The 16,073-nt window shown below is 47.4% G+C and overlaps 1 protein-coding gene across 1 annotated transcript in view; it reads right to left on the reverse strand.

The window, feature by feature from the left end:
• Nucleotides 1-16,073, reverse strand: part of Wipf3 (WAS/WASL interacting protein family member 3) — a 48,701-nt gene that overhangs the window by 4,673 nt on the left and 27,955 nt on the right. Inside the window, exons 2-6 of the mRNA XM_051203064.1 lie at nucleotides 11,997-12,129; nucleotides 10,369-10,503; nucleotides 8,553-9,314; nucleotides 7,342-7,464; nucleotides 6,301-6,402 (exon numbers count right to left, since the gene is read on the reverse strand). Of these exons, the coding sequence (XP_051059021.1) occupies nucleotides 6,301-6,402; nucleotides 7,342-7,464; nucleotides 8,553-9,314; nucleotides 10,369-10,503; nucleotides 11,997-12,129 (1,255 nt within the window). The remainder of the gene's footprint in view (nucleotides 1-6,300; nucleotides 6,403-7,341; nucleotides 7,465-8,552; nucleotides 9,315-10,368; nucleotides 10,504-11,996; nucleotides 12,130-16,073) is intronic.

Genomic DNA, 16,073 nt, shown 5'->3' on the forward strand with positions numbered 1-16,073 from the left:
GGGGGGAGTCAGGATGCTCTGAATTGACAGAGCACCTTAAAGGGATTTTCCCTTGTGAGGTACCACCAGCCTCTCTGTAAACAGTACTTCCCACCTGATGTTTCTGCGCGATGCGCGTTTCAGATCCAGTGGAATGGTCATGTTCTCATTTTTGCTTCTGTAATATGTAGCGCAAAATGTATTTCTCCCCTCTTCCCCAGCTCATGTCCCTGCTATACTGAGAGCCAATATACAGCCATCTCCTGATTCACTCACCAACACTGCTGTGGATACAAAGGCTTAAAGGTTATCTGTGCCTGGACTAAGAGCCTCTGATGGCGTCTAGCCTTTCTATCGCGTGCAAACCAAGTTCGAATTGTTGTCCTTTTCTAAGCACAGCCATACTTTCATATTAAGAGTAAAATCCATTTACAGGCAGCAGGAATATGGCTAGGTGGGACTTGGGCAGGGAGCAGAAAGAGTTTAAAACTTGGATGGCCATGAAGGCAGAGTCCCTTAGATGTGTCAGCACCAGCCAGGGAGAACAATTCCCGTGAAGTGTTTTGGGAAAGGCGGGTCTAACAAAGGCCAGACCTGTCAGTCAAGGCCAACACTGGCTAAGCCTTACGGGAAAGTCTAGGTGGCACCATGAGGGGCAAAGAGCACTGGATGTGGCGCACAGAACCTGGGCACTGGCCTATCTTTGTCACCATGGGGACATGGACCAGCTATTTGATTCACTACTGCCTTAAACTCTTAGCTTTATGTGGAGAAATTGAGCCGGGTGGCCTTAAGCAGTCTTCCTAAGTGGAAGATTCTAGACTTGCAACATTGCACTCCTGGCTTTCCCCGCCTTCCCCAGTTGCCACTGGCACAGCATCAGCTGGTATAAAAGGGACCAGATCCCCCAAATAGAGGCCAGCCCGCTTGGCCCCTTACTGGGTTAGTCTAAATTCACTGGTGCCCATTTCCTCCTGTACATGTACATGGACCAGAAATGGGCCAATCCTTTCCTCTCTTCTTATCATTCCCAACTTAAAATTAGTTTTCAAGGTCAGACAGCAATAAGCAATTTATTTATAAAAATCTGGACAGAATAGTGTGTTTCTCATCTCGAGTCCTCATAACACATAAATCAATACATTCTTATAAAATATTTTCTGTTCTTTTTGTACAGTCTTGCTTGGGCTGTTTTTACTGACATGGTGGCATCACCATTCCGGTGTCACCAAATATCCAATACTGTTTTAATGGTTATAAGAGTTACGGCGTGTAACTGTTGTTAATTTAATCCCATTGACGGAACTTGGTGCTACTTCCAAATTTTTCACTCGATAGGCCGTTCAGCAATGTATATGTGATGGGCTACCTTTTATTTTTCAATCCAACCATTATTTCTTGAGTGTGTGGTTGCCCCCATTCTGAGAGTAGAAGAGACAGAAGACAGGAGATAACTGGCGCCTTTGATGGGACCACAGAACATGGAGGAGCAGCCTGGGTACAGGGAAAGGGTGCTGGTAAAAGGAGGGGGTGTGGGCTACTCTTAGCACTACTATGAGATGCGGTCCATGAAGGAGTTTCTGCCATGACTGAGGGCTCAGGAAGCCCATGAGGAGAGAACAGGAGAGGAACTCAGATGGAGTTGGGGGAACAAAGGGGCTGGAGGCAGGCTAGACAATTGCAAAGGCAGAGCAGCATCTTTGTGGTCTCACAGAAGTAAGGCGCACCCAGAAGAGAGCATCATGGGAAAGCAGGGGACAGCTAGAAGTCAGATGAGTGAGAGTGTGGTCGGCAGCATTATCAAGAGTGGTAAAGGGTCCTACCCCATTGTCACCACAAAGGTGGAACTAGATATGACCAGAGGCCTTGTGCTTTTTCTACTGAGTATCAAACTCTTGGGGCATTCAATCCTTTGATTTTTGTAAAATGAACCCATGGGGATGTTAAAGTTATGGCAATCTGGCGAGGAAATTCTGTATCTTGTGGGAATAATTGGTTAGTATATCATGAGTAGCCTCTAAAATAAGTGTTGGACAACAGTGAGCCATCATACTGTACTCACTGGAGTGGGTATGAAAAACCAGAAAAATTCAATTTAAAACTGATGACAGTATTGGCAAGGATGTGGAAAACTTGAAACCACTGTGTCCAGATGATAGAGATGGGAAATAATTTAGCTGCTATGGACAATATGGTGGTTCCTTAAACAATTCAAAGCAGAATTTCCATATGACCTGAAATTCTTCTTTGGGATATATATATATGGAAAGCAATCGAAAGCAGAGTCTTGAAGAGACCTCTGAAGACTCATGGGCATTGTAGCATCAATTGTTAAAATGTGGAAGCAATTCAAATATCTATAACAATGGACAAATGGATAAATGAAATGTGGTATATAACATATGCATACATGTATATAATATATGCCTACACATATATGTCTATCTGCAAAACTATTGAAGGACATTCTGACTAACGTGGGTGAACCTTAGGACATTCTGCTAAGTGAAACAAGCCAGCATCAAAAATCAAATAGCATATACTTCTATCTATATCAGCTATTTACAGTTCAACATCACAGAGATAATAAATTGAAGGGTGGTTGCCAGGAGCATGTAAGAAGCAGCCCAGAGTTGTTGAATGTCTGTGGAGTTTTGGTTCTGCAAGGTGAGAATCATTCTGAAGTTTGGTTGCATAGCAATGTGGTCACACTTAAAGGCCAACACTGAAACTTGGTTTAGACCGGGTCTTTCAGGCTTTATTTTTCTCGCAATTGAAAATTCTTTTAAAAACTACAAGTTGGGATTCAAAACAGTCCCATTTGAAATCGGCCACTTTCCCACCGAACTGACTGTGATGGACATGATTACGGGCGGGGAACGTGGGAAGAAGATGTCACCCTCCCTCATAGGTGGCTCTCATGGGTATGTGGGGTACTCACTGGGTGAGAACCTCAGCAAGTATTTGCTAATGTAAAGGCGACTTTTCTTCCTGCTGTAATGACACTTAGCATTTGTGACCTAAGTATTTTTTTTTCTAAAAAATTAGGTTGTTTTCTCTCACTTGAAAACATGTTACTAAAATAAAACTCAGTGACACTGCCTGTGTGGGGACCTGGCAGTCAATCCTAAGCTGATAACACTCTTTTTGCCTGCCCAGAAATGAACTACTCTGTCCCAGTCATAGAGCGCTTAGACCGGAGTAATTTTTACACAGGTCCCCTGTGATGACTCAAGAGAGTAATATGGAGCCAGGCATCCCTTAAGGGCTGTTGACCTTTTGCTCTGGAATGCCTGGAAGATCCTATTGGCCCGCAGGTGAGATAAGAACAGGATCAAGGGCTGTGAGGTCTTGACAGCTGCCTTTGCTTCTGTAAAAACCTGCTATTGCTATGGATGGATGGAATGGTCTTCTGATTGCTACATAGCAGGAAGGTAAGAAACAACTGAGGGAAATAGAACAATTTTCTTAACCAGCTGTGGATTCCATGGCTAGCTGTAATGCATACCTTTCTGACAACTGCCTTCAAAACCCCACCTTCATGGGGTGGCGTGCTATTTGGCTCTAAGGCTACTGTCCTTCTGCTAGTAGTAAGAATAAATTCATTAATCTAAATCTGAATTGAGTCTAAGTCTTTGGCTTCTCCCAGTAGCCACAACACGTACCTTCATAAATGTAATGAGTGACCATCACCACTGGCTAGCTGCAAACTATTTTCATCACCCTAAAAGGAAACCCTAGACCAATCAGCTATCCCTCCTCATTTCCCACACTCTGCTCACTGGCAGCCACTGTTCTAACCATGTCTGTGGTCTTGCTCATTCCTGACAATTCATAGAAGTGGAATGTGGTCTTGGGACGATTCACTGAGCACACGTTTTCAAGTGCATCGGGTTATGTCTCTGCACTAACTCCTTTTTATAGTTGAACTGTATCCTGTTGTGTGGCTTATACCAAATTCTGTTGATCAGTTCACTCACTGTTTACAACTCTTGATTATTATCAGTTATTTGGCTATAGATGTTTACATTCATGTTTTTATTTGAACATTAGCTTAAAATCCTTTGGAGTCTAACTGATGAGAGGAATTGACGGGTCATGCTGTAGTTTGGATTTGAAATGTCTCCAAAGGTCCATATGTTAATGGCTTTGGGGTTCTATTGGGAGGTGGGGAGACTTTAACAGGTAAGTCTTAAGTCCCTGGAAGACTTGCCTTTGAAAGACTGACACCTGAGCCCTAACCTGTGTTTCTCTAAGAATAAGAACTTATGTCTTCATCCATCTGGTACCTATGCACACTTCCCAAGATTGCTGTGCAGGACAAACTCACAGCCGCCATTTACTGGCATCCACCAGCTTGAGTTCTGTGCCACCTGAGCCAGATACATTGAGCCCTGACACGCCATGGGATGCTAATGATTGTGAAACACACCTAGACTGTCCTACTCTCTCCTGGTCTGTGCTGTCCCTAGCATGGATACTCTCCTGCCCGCATGGAAACATGATTTTCTCTCTATTGGACTTTGGATCTCTATCTTCTGCCACTATATGCCTGCCTGTGCCCTACATGGCTCTCTCACCGGCAAAATCCCAGACCTCATGCCAGTTAACAGAGGTGTTCTATAAACAGCCACCAGCACTCTTACGCATTAAGAACATTTTCGCTCATCTGTCCTGTCTACTTTTATGTCAACTTGATACCAGCTAGAGTCCTCTGAGGTGAGGGAACCTTGATTGAGAAAATGCCTCCATAAGATTGAGATGTAGGCAAGCCTGTAAGGCATTTTCTTCATTATTAATTGGTGAGGGAGGGCCCAGCCCTGCATGTGGTCCTATCCCTAGATTGGTGGTCCTGTTATAACAAAGCAGGCTGAGCAAAGTGTGAGAACAAGCTAGTAAGCAGCTTCCTCTGTGACTGAATCAGAGCCTGCCTCCCGGTTCCTGCCCTGACTTCTTCAATGATGGACAGCTTTCTGGAAGTGTAGGTGAAATTAACCCTTTCTTCCCAGGTTGATTTTGGCCATGGGCTTCCATCACAGCAATACAATCCTTAACTAAGACACCCATCCACTTCAGAGTGTTGGGTGGGCCTGGGCACCTGGCTCTCACCGCGGCCTCTGATGCTCACAGTGCGCCCGCTGCCACTTGCCAGTCCTTGTACATGCCGTCTGAGAAGAAACGCTAGGCAGGCACGACACTCACTTTCACCCACAGCTGGTTTTCACTGCCCATCAGAACCTTGAGAAGGCTTTGCTTGAGGTGGGGGGCGCTTTACATTCCTCTTTAATTACTCTTATTCAGAGAGCACACCAGGCCCCTCTGTCTAGAGCGAGGCCCCTCAGCCAGCAGAGAGAGTTGTTACCATGCGGATGCTGAGATGCCAACAGCTTCTCTGTATTGAGCAGAGTAGATTTTCCCGCTCAGCTCCCAAGGAGCTGAGCCCCATAGATGGGGCTTTGCTAGGCCCTCTGAAGGTACAGGTCCACTGAGTCTGCCGTTCCTGGACTCTGGTTTGGGGCCAGCCTCAAACATGTGATTTTCCTTTTGACTGCACAGACAAGTGACTCTGACCCACTTTGGTGATGGGATAAGGACGCATCCAACTTCATGTTGCTGCTTCTGCCCTCTTCTCCCTTCTACCATACTGGATGACCTAGCACTTCCAAGAATGGCACTAAGTAGCTGCAGAATTCCTATGCGTCACCTCTCTAATCCTCATCACCCGCACTGCCCCATCTTCCTGCTGTTTTGGCCCTCAGAGGCTTCCATCCAGCCTCCCTTTGGGACCTGACTATACAATGAAATTAGGATAGAGAGTCCCTGGGCTTTGTATGAGGTTCTGCACTGGTGATGGCTGGCAGCTCGCAGAAAACCTGACATCTGGGTGTCACTCTTGAGTATGTGCAACCAGGCCTCCAGGGGTTTAAAAAGCTGCTGGTCATGTGTCAGCAAGGTTGGGAACCATTGGCCTTTGGACATTTTCCATTTCATGGTTTGCCAGAATCTGATGGGGTTCTTCTCCAGTTGTTAATGCAAAGAGCCTATGTCCCATTTCTCTGTTGTTTGGCTATCAAGTCTCCCAGCCAAAGGCCCTGGGGAGGGAAGGATGTTTCCCTCATTCTAGCAACTCCAAAGGGATGCCAGTTAACTCTGGTGCTCTATAGAAACCTCTAAGTGAACCATTATGTAGCAGGACCAGTATGTCCCCTTAAGCTTGTAGAAGCCTGTACAGCACAGTATCCTTGCTAAGGGACAGTAAAGTCACAGGGCTCTCTGCAGGTGCTTTGTTATTGTGGAGGGTCTTGTTAAAGTGGTACTTACTTCTGGGGACCTTGCTGGGGTATATCTTCTGACATGGTTTGAATTCATCTGGAGGGGGAAAGTCTTCCATGGAGTGGAACGTGAATTTAGACTCGAAGTCATCTGTACATGTGAGAAATACGGGAATTGGAGTTTACTCAGATTGCTACTGTGACCCAAGTGTGATTGCTTCCAGAGGCACACAGGTTGCACTGACAGAATACCCTGCTTGCTGCTTGTCTGCTCTGTGCAAGGGTTTCAGTGGCAGGGTTATGTCTCCAAGAGTCCACCTGCTTTCCCAGTATTCCTGGCTGGACAAGAGGATGCACCAGGGCTAAAGTATAGTCATTGCCCATCACCATGCCTGAGATCCTCTGCCCACCTAAAGGAGCCGCCGAAGGAACAGAAAAAGGCTCCAGCCCGGAGGGAAGACCTAGCAAAGGACCTGGTATTGCGTTCCAACAAGAGTACCTGCTGAATTCCCTAAGGAAGGCTTTGAGGAGGAGGAGACATGTCAGCTCGGCTGTGTCCAGTGTCAGGCCTGGCTTCCCAAGCAAATGGGTTCTGTCCCAGAGCTCTGATGAGGAGGGAAGGGACCCTGGCCCCTCTCTGACCTGACAGTAGCTGAGCACACAGAAGGAACAGAGTTTTTGAGGACCCCAATCTCTCTTGTTTTAGTTTTCCTCCTGCCTGGCAAGATGTCCACTTATTCCCTCCCTTTATCAAGCCACTCTGGTCTTTTAGGCTTATGCTCCTACTCTCCATGGAGATGTGCACATATCTGCATGTACGGGTTTAGTGTCGGATGTCTTCCCTTCCTCTAATCTGAGTCACATGGCTGGAGAGTGGGTCCTACACCCGTCCAGAAGACGTAGAGGAAAAGTCACTATTTCACGGATCCTGGAGGCTATTCTGTGTTCCTCTGTTCATTGCTCACTGAGAAGCAGATATCACAATGACAGCATGGGAAGCTGGTCAATGCTCTGCCCCCTTGCGTGGTCAGGGGAACTTTTGTCCTGTCTTAGAGGGCCGGGAAGCCTGCCCTGCAAGTGGAGTTCTTACCAATCACGGGCTGGCTTCCATTCCGCAGCTGGCCTCCAGGCTGCTGGCTCTTGCTGGAAAGCTCTGTGGTGGGCGATCTTGCAGGTGGGGCTGGAGGTGGGTTTAGCTTCCCCCCACTGGTTCCTTAACAGAGAAGAGTGTAGCCATTCACACACAGAAGTGAGATGCTAGATTTTTAGTTCTGGGAGAGGTTAGGTGGTTAACCCTCCAATGCTATGTGATAAGGGAGAGGGCAACAATCAGGGCCAACCTGGTTGGGAATAAATCAGTTTGCTTAACTGGCACAAGTCACCTACCCTCTTTGTACCTTTACTCATCTGTACAATGGGAGTAATACCAATCGCGTATCTTTGTAGCTCAGCTTCTCCCATCCATACAATTGGAATAATGCCAGCAAACGTTTTTTTTATGGAGTGGTTGAAAGGATTAAACAAGTTAAAAATGTGTGATTAATTAAGTTGCCCCAGCCTTAGCTGTCACTATACGATCAATGATGGGATAAGCCCGATGACAGGCAGGGACCCACTGCGGAGCAATAGGAGCTGGAAGGCAACAGGAGCTGGAAAGGGAGTCCCTCAGGCGAGGGCCCAGTGTGATGAGAAGGATTTTCAGAGGGCCTGCCTGCCCTGGGCCCTGCCTCCACCAGTTCTCTCTCAGCTACAAACCTGTGAAGGAGTTATTTTTACTTTGGCTCAATACACAAGCCTTGAGTCTGCTGGAGAATCTAGTAGAATACAGACTGTGTTCCAGTGGGACGGGCTGTCACTGCAGCTGGAAGCCAGACATGGGTCACTCAGGCAGCTGAACTAGATACCTGGTTCTGGAAACTGGCTGCACCCAACCCAGGGAGGCTGTCAAGAGCCAGGCTGACTGAAGAAGAAACACTACTCCAGCCCTCATTGTTGCTAGATCCACACCAGTGTCAAGTACCCTACATACCGTGAGAGAGGGAAGAAACGTCTGTGTGCCACTACTTTCCAGACAAGAAAGCACAGAGAGGCTAAGTGGTTGGCTCAGGACCGACAACTAGTAACCATGAGGATCAAGGCCAGAATCTCTCTGGTACCTCCCTCATCAGTGGCTTCCATCGCTAAACAAACAGTACAGTCCCGCAGAGGGGCCAAGTTTGAGTGTTCTGATGGAAACTGCCTGAGCCCTGCCAAGGAGCCCATGTGGGGAGTCCCCTCCCCCTCCCCCCAAGGCTGTTTTACCTGGGCCTCGCCGCTTCTTCTGCAGCATGGCCTGAGGGCCAGGCACACCCGGAGGAGTGGGCAAGGGCTTTTGCACCTGGAAGCTTGGGGACTTGGGCGGCAGTGGAGGAGGAGTCTCATGGCCGCTGTTGTTGGAGCCTGGCAAGAGGGGTGGGGGCACCGCGGCCCTGGGGGAGCAGGAGGCATAGATCGGGAGTGGTGGTGGCGGCGGCGGCGGCGGCGGCGGCGGCGGCGGTGGAGGGGCTGGAGGCTCCCGAAGCTCCTGTGCAGGGCTGCTGGGCTCTGTGTTCAGCCCTGGGTACCCGTAGGGTGGGAGGAGAGGGAGTGGGGGCGGGATGGGCGGCAGGTGCAGTGGAGCTAGTTGGGGCCTCACAGCTTTGTCACTAAGTACTGCAGCTGGGGGTAGCGGGGGTGGGGGCGGGATCGGGGGCGGAGGGGGAGGGGGAGGGGGTGTGCCAGGTACAGGGGGTGGCACCACAGGGGGATTCCCCTTGGTTGGAGGGACAGGTGGGGATACCAATGGGACTTTGTTGGGGGAGGCTGGGGGCAAGGGTGGAGGGGGCGGGGGCGGGGGCGGGGGCGGGGTAGGAGGTGGTGGGGCAGGCACACTGGGGCGAGGAGGGACCGGTCTGGAAGTGCTGTGCACCTCTGGGGCATTGCCCAGCCTGGGAGATGCAGGGGCAGGAAGGGGGCTGCTGATGGCTTTGGTGGGGAGTCGGGGAGAAGGCGCTCGGGAGCCAGGGCCCTGCCCTGTCTTGCCACCTGGAAGTGAAACACATTCTAGGTTAGACCAGCAAGATGGAAAGGGAATTCCAGGTAAGTGGACAGCACGCAGGCTGCACAGGCTGCATGCCCCTGCAGGTGTGTAGAATTATGCATGTCCCTAGTGAGGCTGCATGCAACAGCCACAAGGTGCTTCTCGGGAGCTGGCCTCCAAGGCCAAACACCCTTTCTACCCCTTACAGCAACAGTGTATCTGCCCAATATTTAATTCAATGATATTAAAATACTGAATGTCCACCGAAGCATAAATTATTGCTCTAGGCTATGGCCTCCAATGGCCTCAGTGACTGGATCAGGCCCTCCTATGCCATTTTAGAGTCACTGTGCAGGTGTTCTGTCAAGAGGTGAAGTCTACTTCCTGTCCCAGCTGGACTTGTCCCTTGCCGTGACCTAGAGGACTGAGTAGGAAGTAACACTTGGGAGACTTCTCAGTTAGGACAGTCTCAAGAGACCATGCAGGTCTTGCTTCTCTCTTGAGATCCAGCAAGGTGACAGGCTGTTGACAGCCTGCTGCGGATTTCAGATGACGTGGCTGTGAGGACAGTCTGTCCAGCTGTACCAGCTGAGGCCCCAGAGATAGGGGAGTAAGCCGCCTCTCCAACTTGCAGCTGTTTACAGATGCTAGGGAGTCTAGCTAAGGCTGCCGTACATTACTAATGGGCAGAATTATGGGCGAAATAAGCAGTTTTTACATTTGAGTAGCCAGCAGTGTTAACCGATACAGTGATGGAGAGTCCTTTACACCTCCACACAAAGCTAGTGTGGGCCCACAGCGCTGGCCTGTCTGTTGTGAATGGCATTCTGTCTAACGTGACACCTTCGCAAAACAAGTCGTTCTTGAGTTATGATGAAGTCATTTAAATGGATGAGATTTTAAAAGATTCCCAGAGTACAGTTCTGGGTTTTGGGAACTTCCAGAATTAAGTTCTCAAATACACAAATTTATACTATATAGCCATTTATGAGCCATGTGTCCTACCTGTTGAGAGCATAAAGGAAGACCACCAGGCCACCATGCTGGACCCTTCCTTACCTGCCACATCCCTCTGGCCTGCTGGTCTTAACACAGGAAAGCCACCAGCAAAGAGATCTCCCAGAGCAGGCGGTGTGTTTCCTCCCCGGGCATTGCTGCCAGCACTCCCTCCATCTTTGTTGGTTCCCTTTGAATCTGAAGAGAAGAGGCAGGAAGATGAGAGCCCAGCGGGCCACTCTCACTGTAGGTCAGTGTCACCTCACTCGGCTTGTTCCCCCTGCCCAAGCCTGGCAGCTGCCCTCTCTAGTCCTACCAAAGTGCTGACCATTTGTGGCTCAAATTAGAAAACTCACCGTGGCATTGAGAGGTCTAGGCTCCCTTCACCTCCCAAGAGCCCAGGCTTAATCCACTCAGACATTTTAACTTCTTAGCCAAAGAATTGGCCAGGGCCTCAAACAGGAAGTAAAGGCTTGCAATGGTTTCCTCTTTGGAACTTTCCTTTGTGGCTGCTCAGCTTTCAGGCCCCAAGCAGCTCATGCTTCCCTGCACAGATCTTTCTTCCTGCGTATTTTTTTATTTATGGATCAGAATGTCCCGTGTGGATGTCCATGTCACTAACTCTTGCCTTCCAGATGTGGTGGCTGCCAACCATAGACACTCAGAGGACACCGGACCTAGATGCTGCCCATAGTCTCGGTATCTGAACACTTTGTCCCCAAGTGGTGGCATGGTTTGGAGGGGTTTATGAGGGGTGGCCCTGTTGGAGGAAGTAGGGACACTAGAGATGGACTCTGAGAGTTTAAAAATTCCAGCCATTTCCAGTTTGCTCTCTTGTTTCCTCTTTATTATAACCAGTGTTGGAAAGGTTTCTTTTAAAATGTGTCTATCTTTGGGACTCGAGAGAGATGGCTCAGCTGTTAAAAGTGTGCACTGCTCTTTTAGAAGACGTGAATTTAGTTTCCAGCACCCACACCGAGCGTCTCACAGCCTGCTGTAAGTCCAGCCACAGAGGATCTGGTGCCTCTGGCCTCTGCAGGCACCTGTACTCATATGGGCATATCCACAGGCATGTGCACACACACATACACACGATTAAAAACAATTCTTTATGCATTAACACTTCACTGAGGTTCAATAATTGTTACAGGGCTATTTTTGAGAATTGCCATCATTTTGAAATATATGATATCATAATAATGCCTAACATTACAAATAATTCTTCATGTAACATGTTAACTTCTTACCATCTCGACCAAAGGAAAAAGAGAGATGATTGCAACAGCATTGTGAATGCTGACATTCTGATGACACGCAATGAGACATCTAAAAATGGTGAAATTCATTATATGTATTTTATCAGTTTAGAAATACTACTTATTATGAAGGGTTTTGGTTTTTGGTTTTTTTGTTTGTTTGTTTGTTTTTTGTTTTTTTTTTTTGGTTATTTTGCTGTTGTTTTGTTATTGAAAAGTACTGAAAGACACTCCAGCCTCTATCAACTGTGGACTTTTGGAAAGGAAGGTCTGACTTTCTTGCCCAGTGGCACGGCTTGTCCCTTAAGCATGTCTGAGGTGGTTTGAGAATGCATGGGTCACAAATGCAGAGCAGCCAGTGTTGTGTTCGGCTGTGCTCTCTCCATCCTCCTCCCTTCCCGGGCTCCCAGAGGCTCCATTGAGCTGCTCCCTTACTCTCGATTTGCGGGGCACTGCGGTCATTGATCTGGGTGACTTTTCGCAGGCGTGTTCCTTGCTGGATATCAGCCAACAGTGCACTCCGACCTTTCAGATCTGTCTTCCTTAAGCTGGGTGTGTCTGTACTGATCTGCAAGAGAATTGGGATTTGACTGTAATCAGACACAGCATTTGCAGAGAAACAAAATGCTCCATCAGCCGCATGTCTCTCCTACAGGAGTTCTGCCTTTTCAGCTCCAATCCCAAGGCCAAGCACACCATTATTTACAACCTCAGGTCATGCCCACATCTCTCTCCCTGGGATATCAAATGGACTCTCTTTTAGATGGTCTATACCACTGCCCATCTTGAGCATAAGGTCCTGGTGACCCACATCAGATCCCTTCACACACCTGGGCTTTCATTTTTTGCATCCCTGACCAGTTCACCAATTCTGAATGGGGCCTATTGGGGGCCAGCAGAAGCAGATTCAGGCTCTGAGAGCTGGGTTTGTGGGAGGTATGGTGACCTTTATACGATCTTGCAGCACAGAGGAGAACTAAGAAGCTCAAAAGAAATGGAGCTCCCAAGGGTCGGAGAATTGGGAAGGTAAGGAGTCGGGCTCCCAGCATATCTTAGTGACTATAACTCTACTCACTGGGCAGGTGAATGATTGAGTGACTGACTGACTAAATTTATCCAGTAAGTTTAAGACACTGTGTGAACTTCAGTGAGCATGCATACATCTGTGCTAGGGACACACACAAACACTGCAAGGAGTTAATTCCCTACATCTCAGTGCATGGCCTAGAATCCACTGACCACCACAGAGAGGAGGAGCACAGAGTGTCCAGAGAGGACCATGTGGACCAAATGAAGCTTCACACAGATCCTGATCGGGGAATGGGCTTTGGAAATCCTCGCTCTGGTCAGAAAAGTGAGTCAACATAACATTATGAAACTGTCTCTTACATTCTAGGAGTCGGGAGCTTTTGCTGGACCTCACACCTGAGTTAATAGCACATCCCGAGATCACTGCTATCCTTCTGGGTACTCAGCCTGTTTGTTTAATCCTCCCATAAGAGAACAACCTAACAAGCAACCTCACCTGCCTTAAGTTTTCCCATGTAATCAATGTTGACAGCTTAAATTCAGGCATAGCTTTAATCTTAAGTTAACATGTATGCAAACATATATTACTCCCGACCTGTGAGTAATGCATGAATGTATTATGTATATATGTTATGGTAATAAATGCTGAAAACAACAAATAGGATGAAAGGAACTTTTTACACTAAACATCTGCTGTAAGCAGTGGGCACAACATGTGGACATTTCTTGATGGCCTTTGCTTGTTAGCTGTGTCAGCTGCTGGAGTAAGTAAAGTTTCATCCTTGTAAAACCCTGTTAATGATTTCCACAGGGTATCTCCAATTCTTTCCTGTGTGATAACGCATCTGATCTGACACAGAAAAGGAGAGATTAGATCCCCTGATAGAAACTCCTGGGCTGTGTCAGAGGCTAAAACAAAGGCCACTGTGTTCTGGGCTAAACCTAAGGAGTCCACTAGAGGGCTCTCCTGCACCTGCCATTCATAAGGTAGGTGCCAACCTTCTCTCTGTGAGGAATTGCTAACTTCTGAAAAAAAAAGCCACATATATATATAGCTTAGTGGGTTTTAGACAAAAAGGCATATTCACATGTCAAAGATCATATATTAATTTCTACTCACTCTACAATATTTGTCAACCTTCCAACTATAGTGGTTTATAACAAACAAACAAAAAAATTCTACAGCCCTAAGTATCCTTGTTACCATGGTTACAGGATAATAAAGCAGGAGGAAAGATTCCTAAATATCCCCTGGGCATTTAACTCAGTGCCAATCCATGCTATTGGTAACTTTACTAAAATCATAAATAAGTATGGGAGAGGAAGCAACTCTGGACACTTTCCCAGCTCCCACATTGCCTGGGACCCCTACAATGACATCCCTGCAAAGACTGCTCTTGTTCCTTCCTATTCACAACGTGATTGAGAGCAAAACTCTGTCAGAGCCCACACAGAGCCTTGGTCCACTCGCTTTGCTGCTGTTAGGGTCAAAAGAAGCAGTCTAGGAACCTAGGAGACGTGAAATCATAGGAAAGACAGACAGACGCATGAGCCTGACTCTTTAGATAAAGAGGCTGAAAGCCAGAGACTGACCAATAAGAAGATTAGAAATACAAAAATCAAATAACAGCAACACAGAGTCAAGATGAAGAGAGTAAGATTGGAAAGGTGGTTGCTCTGGTTTGGATATATTATGAAGACCTTCTGTGTCCCCTTATTATTCCAATAAATGAACCAGCAGAGCCTCAGCTGTTATTTGGGGAAGGGAGCAACAGCCCATATCAAACCTTTAAGCATGTGTCCTCTGCTGCACTTCCTTTGCCATCTGGGAGCAAGGTGACACAAATGCTGCTGGTTCTCTCATCAGAGAAGCCGCTTTTCAAAAAACGAATTTATGTTTTTATGTGTATGCCTGCAAGTCTGTGCACCAAGTCTATGCCCGAGGGAGCCAGAAGAGGGTGTCAGATCCTCTGGACCTGGAGTTGCAGAGGGATGTGAGTGGTTATGTAGGTGCTGGGAATTGAATCCAGATCTTCTGGGGAACTAGCCAGTATTCTTAACCATTGAGCCATCTATCTGTTCAGCCTCGAGAGCTTTTAGCAGTGGAGGGAGGTTACCAGAAGGGACAAGAGATTGAAGTAGAGAGAATCAACATCAGCAGAGTCCTCCTTCCTAAACGGGGCGTCCATATCACATACTTTCCTCCCAAGGCTCAGGGAATGTCTCCCTGAGTGGAAAGACCAGAAGAGCCAGAGCTCCCGGGGGACTGCCACCAGACCATCTTTCAGGCATGATGGAAAGTTGTACTCATGAGCTCTCAACAGCTGTGGGTGCTACCCAAGACTCTCAAGATCAATCTGGTCAATATCCTGGCATGCCTGGGGGGCAGGGCAGTGCTCACAAGGTCCCACTCCTTGTTGAGATGCTACAGGTCAGTGGCTACCTGAGGAAAGAAGTCAGGTTGCTCAGCAGTGGGGGTAGGTCCCAAGCTATAATAGACAGCCCCACACTCACTTGCATTTGGGGTACACAAATTAGACTTGATAGATCCGCCCATCATCCATCCATCCATCCATCCATCCAATCATCCATGCATCTGTTTATATCTATCCATCTGTCATCTATCCATTTATACCTATCTATCATCATTTATATCTATCTATCATCTGTTTATATCTATCTATTCATCCATCTGTTTATATCTATCTATCCATCTCTCCATCCATCCATCCATCATCACTTATCTATTTATGGGGGGGGGTGGAGGGACATAAACTGGGAGGAAGATGGGGTAGAACAAACCTGGGAAAAGCTGCAGGTGGGGAGTGAGGAATGAATTTGATATAAATAAAATGTATTCATGTATGAAGGAGAAAAATAATCAGTTTGACCCAGATCAAGCAAAGTATTTCTTTCAAAGGCTATGTAAACCCAACCATTTTATAATTTTAAGCTAGCATATAAAGTAATAGGTTTAATTGTGGCATGCTCATACATATTTTGTTCTTATTCAGCCCCCTCTGTTTCTCTTCCCTGCCCTCTTGATCCTCTCTTTCTGGTTCCCCCATACCCATAGCCTTCTTTCTGCCTTCAGGCCATGGGTATTTCATTAACATCTTCCTTTTTCCTCTTCCCCCTCCCTTAAAGTCTCTACCTACTTCTAATGAAGTCCTCTGTAGTTTCATGACCCATACTCACACACACATGCAGACTTAAGGCTAGGTTCTGCTCTAAAAGAAAGCATGCAGTAATTGTGTTTCTGAGTCTGCTCCCCTCCCCTTAACTCAATGATTCCAATTCCATTCATTTCCTGCAGACCTTTTCCTTACAGCTGTTAAACTGAAAGGAGTGCACAGGTTCCCAAGCATCCTCAGCTTCCCCAGCATCCTCAGACTTGTGGGCAGACAGATCTCAGCAGCCTCAGTAGGTCATTGCCAAGGTTGGATCACTAGGACAGCTAGAATAGCACTGCCTCGCACCTGC

This window comes from Phodopus roborovskii, unplaced genomic scaffold (genome assembly GCF_943737965.1).
Source record: "Phodopus roborovskii unplaced genomic scaffold, PHOROB, whole genome shotgun sequence".
Lineage (NCBI taxonomy): Eukaryota > Metazoa > Chordata > Mammalia > Rodentia > Cricetidae > Phodopus > Phodopus roborovskii.